The sequence below is a fragment of the Mus pahari genome, chromosome 3 (genome assembly GCF_900095145.1).
Source record: "Mus pahari chromosome 3, PAHARI_EIJ_v1.1, whole genome shotgun sequence".
NCBI classification, from domain to species: Eukaryota; Metazoa; Chordata; class Mammalia; order Rodentia; family Muridae; genus Mus; species Mus pahari.
In genome coordinates this window covers 5,121,263-5,133,306 of record NC_034592.1, presented here as the reverse complement: position 1 = coordinate 5,133,306, position 12,044 = coordinate 5,121,263, and the positions used below count along the sequence as shown (strand labels likewise).

At 39.8% G+C, this 12,044-nt stretch overlaps 1 protein-coding gene and 1 long non-coding RNA gene across 2 annotated transcripts in view; both read left to right on the top strand.

Moving 5' to 3' along the window:
- Nebl (nebulette) overlaps positions 1 to 12,044 on the top strand; it is a 363,961-nt gene that overhangs the window by 185,164 nt on the left and 166,753 nt on the right. Inside the window, exon 4 of the mRNA XM_029536747.1 lies at positions 6,510 to 6,617. Coding sequence (XP_029392607.1) covers positions 6,510 to 6,617 — 108 coding nt within the window. The remainder of the gene's footprint in view (positions 1 to 6,509; positions 6,618 to 12,044) is intronic.
- Positions 6,957 to 10,935, top strand: LOC115063632. The gene is made up of 3 exons (XR_003843494.1): positions 6,957 to 8,283; positions 10,192 to 10,271; positions 10,831 to 10,935. It is a non-coding gene; the product is annotated as an uncharacterized LOC115063632 (long non-coding RNA).

Here is a 12,044-nt window from a genome sequence, read left to right as displayed (position 1 = left end):
AGCCAGAGCTATACAGAGAAACCCTGTCTCAAAAAACCAAAAAAAAAAAAAAGATTAAGCAAGATAGCCAAGTTTCTAGAACAATGGCTACTACCTTCAAGTCCTTAAATGGCAGCAGTCACTACAGCACAGCCTTTACCATTATCTATCAAGCCAAGAGACCACAATTCTTCAGCATTTCAAGTACACTTAATAATTTCTTTCACATGGAATGACTGAATGAGTATGATATTTCTAGTTTAACTTAGAACTTTTAAATTACCTGTCAGATTTTCTAAATTTATATTGTGAGCAAATTTTGATTTTAAGAAATTAGTCTTAAATCTTTTTCCATTAAAATGGCCTCAGAGATCCATCTGTGTGGTTAAAACTGCCAACATAGCAGTCTTCTAGCACTATTAATGTGCCCTGTGCATAAGAAGAATAATTCTCTTAAAATAAGTTTACTTTGCATTAGTCATCATTTGCACTCTTAGGGGCTTGCTAACCCCCTTACTTGGAAACGCAGGAGCATGTTTTCCTGTTGATGAATGGTTTGTGTTTGCCTGATGGAGCATGCAGGTGTAGGAGGGCTGTTGGGAACGATGTTAATGGCATTTTCAATCTGTTAGGAGTAAGAGAGAGGATGGACCCTTTCATCAGCTGTGATCCTCAGGGCTAAGCACAGACACTTTCCTTATGAGCTTGTGTTATTTTCACTATTTGTATACTTTTGCTTGGTTCCTTGCTTACTTTGCTCTCTTTCTTCATCACAGTTGGAATATGGCTTGTGTTTTAACTTACTAACTTCCAGATTAGCAATTTCCTAACTGGAAACTATTCATTTCCTGCCTTTATAGCTCAGAATAGATAGATAGATAGATACTTAAGAACGTTTCCTGTTACGGTTTCTTATTCTGTCCTTCATTTAGCCATATATAGTAAACTTACAGTTCAAATGATTTTAGTACTATTCTATGCTGTGTGTGTGATAAACTCTTGGTATTCAGAAGTCATAATCATGTAGCTGTCTAGGGGAAAGTGGCTGTTTAAATAGTTAAGACTTGTGTCTAGAAGTCAAAACTCCAATGTTGCCTAAATTATTAGATTCTACGTATTAAGTTCTTGGTGAAAATATGGATTATGTCTATTTAGGCCTGGTTCCCTTCAACAGTGTTAGTGTGTGTGTTTCCTCATTTATTTGCTTTGACACACCAGTTTCACTAATGCTGTTCTTTGGGCATTGGTACCCCACACCTGCTCGGCACTAATTGGCCATGTGACTATTGGCCTTTAGCAGTGACACAGCAGAGTGATGTTTGTGGTGAAGTGTGGGCTGGGTTACACTCGACTCTGAGTGAGTCTCCTTGTCAGTTTGTGACACCACCAGATCTATTATGGGCAATGAAGGAGTTGAATTTTACGCAGGGCGGCTTGTCTGCCTTGTTCTCGTCCCCTAAGAACTGCTCACTGGGTTTCAAACCCATCCCTACCTGTGTGCAGAACATTGTTATACCTCATCTGTGTTCAGTTTAACATTTTCCAATTCAGCATTTTAAAAATTCTCAAGTAAATTGGGAAATAATGTCATTGAAGTTGCCAGAATGATGGAATTTCTGCCCTTTGCTAGCTCCATAGCATCAAGCCTCCCTCTTCTATACAATGGGCCAAAATGCATTCTTGCCAGTGCTTACCTGAGACGATATGTAAAGAACATTAAACTATTTATTTCTATTTTGAAGAAAAGAGGAAGAGGATGTAAAGAGTTAGCTGCCAGTGGCACAGTACCCACAAATGGTGGTGTAGGTCACCGGATGTTTAATCACTGGGATGTTTACACACTACCTGCTGACAAACCTGTCTAATCTGCCCTCCTATAGTATGAAAAGTGACCAGTACAGAGCCTGGAATATAGCAGAAATCACTAGATGCACCATCTCATTTAACTTATACTCAAAGGTACCATCAGTATTTTATTGCAATCGCCCTTGTTTTGTTCTTGAGGAAGCAGTCTCAGAGAGGTTAAGTATCCTGCCTGAGGTCACACAGCTGAGAGCAGCTGAAGCACACAATGAGTTTGCCCATGGCTGAGTCTCTCCTGTCAAGTGCTCACACGTAGTCCAATATCTTGCATATGATCATTATAGAGCTGGTGACGAAATTAATTAAAATATTGTATGTATTTACATATTATATATTTAGGTTACTTGTTTTGTAATAAAATATAGGCTTATCTTTTGTAAAACGAGACTCCTGAGTCTGATAAAGTTGGATGTCAGTACATGGAGACCTGAAAAATCTGCAAACATCTCCAAGTGTCTCTATGATGTTATAAAAGGTTAATTTGAAGCTGAGAATTCATGGAAATTGCTTCTAATGAATTGTGATTATGTTTAGAAAAGGTAATTATAACTTTAATTTTATTTAATTAGTCATACATTTACAAATTATAGGATTAATTTATAAAAAGCAAATTTACCTTTGAACTCAATTCTTTGACTCAGTATTTGTTAAAATTAACTTCACCTTTAATCAGATTTTCCTTTGTAGTGCTTAATTCCCATAGAGCATTGTAGGTAAGCCAGTGTTTTGCATTTTAGGCTTTAAAAACACAAGACCAGGACCAAATAATAATCAATCGTGAAGTATTTCTTAAGCCTCTAATGTATGCACAGCATCAATAGAAAAAGCATATGGTCCACATCCACACATCCACCAGCATCTTAGAGTCTACTGAAGTGCACAAGTCAGTACCTAGCTGATGACACTTTGCAAATCAAACTCAGAGTTGTGCATGCAGTTTTATGACACTACATCCCTTGCAACCCTCCCTTGAACAGAATGTGATACGTTTATGTTGTCTGGGAAGGTGGTGGGATTGGCCATTGATCTCATTGTATCCGAAATGAGATCACAAGCAGAGAAACATGAATCAGTAGTAAATATGCCCATAGGCTTTCGACTTCTATTAAGCATATTCCGACAAGCTGCTTTAAGACTAAACTGCCTTCCCCTTCTGCTTGCCCTTCTGCCCTGATCCATTGTGATACACTCCTGGGTCCTCTTGAACGTCTGCTCCCCCTCATTAGCTCATGTTTGGAATAGGCTTTATAGAACACCGTTTCGTGCTCTTGATTTTTTTCCTCCTGCCTTTAAACCTTGAGTTTCTGCTGTCAAACATTTCCATTAAGATGAAGTAACTTAGAATGGCTGACTTAACTTTCTGTACCTGGAGGTTCACTAGCTAGGTCATGTCTTTTGCTAGTGAGTGAATCCACATTCATCAATCTTTATTATTCTGTGCCTGATTTTTATGTCGTGCCTATGTATAAAGTGTATGTACCTGTGCATTTTAAGTCTATGTACACAAACATGCACATATGTGACCATGAATACACATGTGTATGCATATATATATCCATATATCTATATAGATAAACACTCAGAATGGCAACATATGGACAAACATAGAATATCAATATTGAATAGAATTCTATATTTGAAATAACATTTTAAGTTACCTTGCAAAAAATTACTAAAAACTCAAATGGCCTGTTGTGTGAATTTTTTACATTTGATATTAGAATTTCAGTGTGTGTGTGTGTGTGTGTGTGTGTGTGCGTGTGCGCGCATGCATGCACGCCCATGTGTGTTCACATGTGGGGACATGCCTATAGTTCTAGTACTTAAAGAGGCTGAGAAAGAAGATCATGCGCTCACAGGCTAGCTTGTGCTGTATAGTAAGATACTGTCTGAAAAAAAGTGCAATTTTTTCAACGTGTCTTTATTTAGTGTTAAATGGATAAGACTGTGAGAAAACAAGACTGCATGACCAGCCCCCCTCTGCCCCCACCTCCCACCAGGGTCAGCACATATTCTTTCTGACCTCAGACTTCCATTTTTGCCATGGCCTTTTTTATCTCCTTGCCCTTCCTGTCCCACTTAACAAGATTGCACAGCTGCCTGGTAGCTTTCCAGGAAGGCAAGATCCTGAGGCTGGACCCAGAACTCTGCCTCCTCCTGTGGGCTCAGGGCTGCTTGCTGGTGGAGGACCAGTGCTGTGGAGGTCCCCACACTAACTGCCCTGCCTGTGCCCTTGCTTCCCTCTTGTTCCTCTCCAGAGAGAGGCTGTTTGAATATAAGTCTATTGTGATGCATCTCTGATGCTCTTCCATGGGCATCCTGTCTCAAGAGCAAGAAGGGCCAGCATCCTTAGGACGTGCGTGCAGCGCCATCCCGCACCCTCTTGTTCCTCTGCTCTCCTTACTTCCGTCCTTATTGCCAAGCAGCCTGCTGTCTGTAAAGGCAACTCCTCTTGCTCCCAACCCCTGCAGGACTTACTGAAAAGGCAGCTGCTGTCCAAAGTCTCCTCTGGCCGCTGCATGAGTATGAGGCCAGCGTTTCTGACACTGCCTGTGCCACTGTCTTGCATCTCTTCCTTTGGGATTCTTCGCTCCATACCACACCTGAAACAACTCTTGACTGAGTGAATGACTAAATAAGGAAACTCTCAAGGGGGGGGGGCTGAGAATGCCACTCGGTGAAACACTGTTTTTGAGAAACAGTTGAGAAGGCAAAGACCTGACATTACAAGTTTTATAGCCAACGCTGAGCACAAGGGGAGAAAAGTCTTTTTCTTCTTTTTTCTTTTCTTGTTTTGCTGGGGCAAGGGCAGCTTATATGAGTCTTAATAAGTACTAGACTCAATGTGTCAAGTAAGATAACTCCTAATCACACTGTGGTAGCAGTTATTCAGCTGAGGGTCCTGGCTTTCGTCCCTCCTCGTGTCCCTCTGGCAGATGCTGGCCCATGCAGAGCCATTTTGTTTCCCGTTTGTGAGACAGCCCGCACTCTGTTCTCTAGGTTTAATGCTTGGCTTTCCTGTCTTTCAGAAGCATTTGCTGAGCCACTCTCATGAGCCACTGCAGGTGCTCTGGTAGCTGGGTAGGATGTAAGTGGGTGGGAGTGTGGAAAAGACTCAGCTGACTAATGGTTCCTTGGCTCCCGGGATATAGTAAACAAATACTGGGTGGTCGGTGCTTGAGTGGGTGTTGAGAGCGTACCACACCATTAGAAAGGAAGAAATAGCTTCGAAAACACTGAGAACCATTTACAGAGTAGATTGCACACTTTCCAAACAAGTCACTTGAGTAGGCAGGCCCAAACCAAACTATTCGTAGGTGTCTTGTGAACGCCTTGAGGACTGCTGGATGCTAATCAGTTCCAAACTTACAATTCCAGTTTTCAGTATATTTTCATGTGGTCTTTTCATGCTTCCATTATTCTCCTACTGTGCTCACTACCAGCTAATCTGACCAGCTTATTTTGGACAGAGACTGTGCCTTGGGCCTGTGTGTCTTCAGACGTGTGCCGGATACCTTCACAGATGCTGGGGGAGTGGGGTTAGAAGGCCAAGCTCAGTCAGCGTTTTCTCTGTAATAAAAATATGACCATTTATTGGATCATTTATTTATGGCAATAGCTAAAGTAAAGAGTTTAAGGCTTTTAGGAATTTAGGGAGGATATTAAGGAAAGCACGGAGAGAAAATGAGATATTCCTAAGCTGAAATTGATGAATTTCCAAAATTTTTCTATTTGTTTTTAATCAAGGTTTTAATTTTTTTTCCTTTAAAGCTCATCTGGCCAAAGAAAATCTTCCAGTAGCCTCAAGGGTAACCATATTTGACAGAACTAAGTTTATAAATATGGGTGTCACTCAGTGAAAAACTATCATATATCCTATTAAGAGAACCTTCAACCCTATTCAGGATCCACATTTGCAACAAGTCCATATATTTATCTGCTGCTATGATAGTTTAACTATTACCTTGAGGATTTTAGTTTTGAAAGCAAAGTGGGGTCTGAACTAGGAGCATGTGTTTTCAGGGTTCTTAAAAACAAGAACATAGTAATGTGAACATCCAGTCATTAACAAAACAAGTATTTAGCTGATGTTCTATATGGTCACTGTATGATTAACAGGAGACAGACTTTGTAAGATTTATCTGTGGCTGTTTCAGCCGCCAGGACACTGTAATATTAACCTTGTTAAAAGGAAGTCTATTGCTCTAATTTACTTGAACCCAGGGTTTGGCCTTGCTAGGTAGGCTACATCCTAGTCTCTTCCTGACACCAGATGATCTGGAAATCTTGGTCCAGAAACCTTACTTTCTGAATGCTTGGATTATAGAGTCGTGCCTGCACACTATATACCTCTGCACACAGTGTACCAAGGGTCAGTGTGAGAAGCTTTCTAATCCCAAGGTGTGGCCTACTTTATAAACATTTTTATAAGCATTTATCTACTAGACATCTGTCAGCGCAGCACAGTGTAATCGTACCCATATGCTTTGCTGTATGGTGTAGATGCCATACAGGCAGGGCTGGTCGGTTCATGTCCCTCCTCCCCAGCGCAGCCCAGGCTCCAAGGGTTGCATTTTCACTGACAAGATGGGCTTATACCACATGTATACTACTCACATATAATATCGAACAAACACACACAGATCAACTTTCCTCTCTCTTGTCAGGTCAAGTACAAAAGAGATTTTGAAGAAAGCAAAGGCAGGGGCTTCAGCATTGTCACAGACACCCCTGAGCTGCAGCGACTGAAGAGGACCCAGGAGCAGATCAGTAACGTAGGTGCCCTTTTACGACATTTACTGATGGAGAGGTGGCCCTGGAGTGTGTCTCTGGGTAGGAATGTGAGACTGAATGTGTGTGAGGCGTAGCTGTCGCTGAGTGGGTCCAGACTCCTCATAATGCATGCCAGCGTCACCTGTCAAATCCCAGGCCTCCGATCTCGTCATTTATCTACAGCCTAGCGCCTATAACAGTATCATCTTCATATATTTTGAATATCTCCCAGCTTTCATATTTGGACAAGATTAGATGTTTGTAATGAAAATTCTGACAGTTTTTCTCCATGTAGAGAACTATATAACATTAACATATAGTTTGAGTATAGTAAAGAAAAAAAGTCTTTTCTAATTGTGTAATAGTTTGTATATCTGTTAATCATATGTTTATCTAATTTTAGAAATAAGCATTTATTTATGTAGCTATTTTCTACTTGAAAACTACATCGTTTTAGTAATATATTTTCTACAGTAGCCAAAATTGGAACTGGAAGAAGTCTGAGGTGCATTAGAATGTGAATCTAGGACTTGCTAAAGGTAGATAAACAGTTCATCCTTGATTTTTGTAATTCATATGTGTGATTATATGTCTTCTAATGTATTGCATTAAATATGTCAAAATGCATTTTTCTGCAAAGGAGTAGGCTTAATGTTAGATATACAGAATGGAAATTAAAAGCTGTGCATGGTATAGTACGGTATAGCAAACATGCAAAGCTACAACCACCATCATGAGAATGTGGATGTCACTGTCACAAGTATTACAAATACACACGCACACAACACACACACACACACACACACACACACACAGAGTCTACAGAAGTTATAAGTAATATAGCCCTAATTTCTAGGAAATGTTTATCATTAGCAGAGGGATTTGCATTTACTGATACTAGGTCATGGTCATAAGCTGCACACACATATATGTATATCTACACATTCACACACACAAACTCATCCTCACACACTATTTGTAGATAGAGTTTAGCATGTTATTTGTTAAAAATTCAGGAACAGAACTATTTGGTGTTTAAAATGTTATCTCAAGGCCAGGAAGAAGCCTCTCTTTTTAATCACATTCGCTATGATTTACCCGTTGTCCGGTCTTTATGTGAACATTCTCTATTAGCGTTTTTCCTTTTTAATTTTTTCTTCATTTAAAGAGACAGAGTTACTTTTAGGAGCTGATGATATCCACCCCGTCCCATGGTTTTTCTTACTGACTTTTTGGACTGCCAATAATGAATAATAAAGATAATTATCTTCATTCTCCCCATTCATTCTTCCCTGAAATCAAAAACCCTTCCTTTAAAAGTACAAAGCAGAGATGCATTTCAATGACATACAGTTCTGCTCAGAGTCTTAAAATGTTATGTCAACTTCAGTTCTCTCTCAAATGCTCAACTAGCATAGAAGTTTATTTCTCAAAGAACTAAGCAACTCTTCTCAAGACCATCCATGTGATGGATTACAAGAGGATTACAGTTCACTCAAAGGTAAGCCTTTTTTCATTTATGTTCAAATTAAGTCAGTGTTCATAAGTAACTAGAAAATGACTCACCTTCTCACGAAACTTTATCATTAGCAGGAGTATACTTTATATTCAATGCCAGAGGTCGTTTGCAGATCCATTCTTAACTATGCCAAACCCCTTACAACGCAGGTATGTATTAATCTATAACTGTCGTGTTTGTAGCAGCCTATACAAAACAACAATAAGATATAGCCTATGAGACAGACAATGGTCAGTTTTAAAAGCATCTAATTTAGACCACAACTAATCCACTCCCCCTTTGCTTTTTCTTGGTGTTAGGTACCATAAAAATTACAGTATTAGTTCATTTAGCAATGATGGGGCCTATCAATGCTTGGGTTACAGTAAAGAAAAGATTTCACAATATTTCTGTTAAACCTACTCCTGAAAAAGGGGAGCTGCAAAGTATTCTGAGATCTGATGAATTTATTACTCATTTATAAGACCAGGACCCCCATCTACACTTCTGTATTCTACAGTGTAGAATTTTCCCATTCTACACTGGGTTTTCCATATTACTCCAGGGTCTCTTGCCATGAGAAATCTGACTAGATGTGAAAAGTACCATGTTGCTTTTTCTTATTCTCTAGACCATTTTAATGTAAAGCCACTGAACAATACTAGGCAAAACCCATGGAGATAAGTTTTGAGTCTGACCTGCATTGCTTCTGTTCTGAGAGGAAGAAGTGAGCAAGGCTCTAAATTGGGAAGATCCTATACTCTTCCTACTAGAGATGGCTAGGTGGAGCTCACCCTGATGATTAGAAGAGATGAGATTTGTGAGTTGAGTCTTATGTTAGACCCCAGGTGATGGGGGGGGGGAACCCAAGTGATCATTACAGTCTATATTTTTCTTTTTGATCTGCTTTATAAAATATATTTCCAGTTCATTTTGCCTTTGGATATTTAGTGGCTCTTTCTAAGCTGCTGTTAATCCCTCTGGACTGAGGAAAGTATAAAGACATGAAGCTGTGAATTTAATAACTCCTAGGTGTTTGGGGTAATGTGTTATGGATGAGTGGGCATTTTTGATTGCTTGTGTCTGTGTCTGTCACTGTTATGAAAAATTTTCAGACACTCTCACATTCATTTGTCTAGGAATTGAAGTCATTTGGAAATAGCAGCTCAGTCTGCAAATGTTACAGGGTTGTGGATAAAACAGAACCTTAAATTTAAATTTTGTATAATAAAAGAGGTAAATGTGGGTTAGCCCTGCTTTCTTTATTTTGGTACCCATAATGACAGCACAGTGAACATGGGAAACCTTTTAAGGACTAGCACCTAAAGTGCTTCTTCTCCACTCCTCAGGATAGCTGCAGAAAGAGGTAAAGAGGTGGGTTTGGAATTCCCCTACCCATAGGAAAGAAGCAGAACTTAGCTTTTAAAATAAAGCTCTCATTTCCCCCCAGTGATGGGTGATGTTCTAGATGATGTCTTCATTGAATTTGAGACATTTGTATCCCAGGGAGTTTTACTGGTTGGGCTTAGAAAGGGTCTTTTATGGGAAGTTGGGATATTCAGCTGAAAAATTTAATAGTAGACAATGTTTACAAGTTGAGGTTTTGTTTCAAGTCTGTGTGCAGCAGCATATAGCTAGGGAAGTTTTTGGGAAGTGCTGTCGTAGGATTGCTGGGTTCTCTAGGTTTTCACAATTAAGTCAGTCCAGCCATACAAAGACTAGGAATATCATGCCCATGGGGAATATTAAAACATCGGTCTTGTTCATATACCTCTAGCTTATTACAGCTCTAGGTTCGGGTGGTTCCCACGCTCCAACCTCTGAACAGGGTGGGCGCTCAGGGTACCTGCAACAGGGTAGTTAGGCAGCATGCTCAGTATTGCAAGGACTCAGTGTGGCCTGCCAGAGATGACTGATGTCTTTCCCTGTGCCTGCTTAAGCACACCTAGGGGCTACACTTTCAATTAACTCACAGTGTGGGGATAGATTGGGAAACAAAATGGTAAAATCAAGCCCCAAGAGGTTTTTACAGCCTTTCTGGTTTAGATAAATACTGTTTGTTTTCTAATTCATCATAGGTGGAAGGAAAGTATCATGTGAAGAGAAAGAGGAAGAAAGCAATGAGAGAATGCCAGGCTTTCTGAGATGGATGGAAATGGTAAGTGAATCCCTATGAGACCTGCTCGAGTTTGTGCCTGTCCTTGCTGCACAGTTGTGTGTCTATGTGAGTGTCCTTACACCGTTGCCCACCAGACCATTTCTTTTACTCTGTGCCTATAGCTTTGATTATGTATCCTGTTTCCCAACTATATTTTCGTTGCTACCACTTGCAACCCACCATATCCACTCATAAGGAAAGCTTGCTTGCTTTGCAAGAAAAGCAAAGATCAAAAGCTGTCTGTAATTTGATACTGAAATGTAATTAATCCTAACTCTTTTGATATAGCCACATAAATTTTCATTGACTTAGAATGTAAAATAAATTATAGGCCCATTAATAAACTCACAAGGACACTGCTGATTTAGTTCCCTGGGACTTTATAAGTTAGCTTCAGAAATATTGGATTATTGAAACCAAATAATTGAATACAATGGCTGTGGACTATTAAAAGATTTGATTCAAAGTTAGGTTGAGTGTAAGGGTGAGCGTGAGAGCATAGGGATGATTATCTCGGGATTTGGTCTCTGTTTGTAATTTAAATAAATCATTTTGACAGAGACTGACTGTAACCACGTTCAGCTGCTGACAGTGTAAAATTGAGCTGTATGGTGGACAGAAGACAAGCAGTCAAGAGAAATCCCCAAAGGTAAAATTTGTTATGTAATTGGGTCAACTCATGCATGAGAAATGCATGCTAATTGTAAACTGGTGGCAAAATTATCCTGTAGGAGGCAATTAGGTCTTATATGAATCCAAACAACTGACGTGGGGGGGGGGCGCTTGCTTTCTATTGGTACACAGCAAACACAGACGTAGGTTTTGAAAGGAGAGAAAGATAAAAATTAGAAAGTCATGCAGCATGCAAATGGATTCTTTTTTGTTAAGTCTCCTCCTAATACAGGCACTATAACTTGTATCATTAAGTAAAACTTTGCACAGATGCTCTTGATTTTAAGTAGGTCAGTACACTAAGTAGCATGTAAGGAAAATGGGTTGGTATTTTATTATAACCCATCATGGTTTTATTAACATAATCTATAAATTATGAAGTTGATGGCTAACATGTAAGCCCTTGAAGGCTTGTGCTTTTAGGGTGACCTCCTAGCTCACTTTAACAGTCTGCATTTCACCTCCAGCTCATCTCTGTTAGTAACCCTGATATAATCCAGTGTCACTGTGGGTCAGTAGCGCGCTTTCTGACAGCAGGGATGAAGTATGCCAAAGAAATCGATGGGACAATAGCACATATTTTCCTTGTAATGTCTAACACATGTTCATGAATAGTTCATGGGTTTCGGAATACTTTGACACACTGTTTAATTAGACCCCCTGAACAACCTCTCTCCTTAGGGAAAGGATTTCTATAAGGAATAGTTACACTTTCCTGTGAAAAATATATGGAAAATTACCTTTTGGCCTTTTCTTTCCCATTTATGGTGTCCCTCACAGCTGGCTTTGCTTTATTTTTTCCACATAGGGCAGGACTTCAAAGGCTGATCTCTGCTTTTTATCCCTAATTTTTTTAGCCACAGTCACTTAAAGAAACAAATATGTCTCAAACCAGTAATCACTTGTGCATGGCAAGAACAGGGCTTCTTGGTAAATAGCCTTGCCTTGAGGGGAGCTTTGAAAGGAGCCTCCGAAATATGAGACCTGGCACCTGTGACTTCCGCTTGGACCCAGATTAGGAATCCAGAGTTGACTTTTTGAGGTGCTGCTTTTGAGACCGACTGTCTCCACCGTTTCTTGGCTTCCGGGCTTACCACCTGC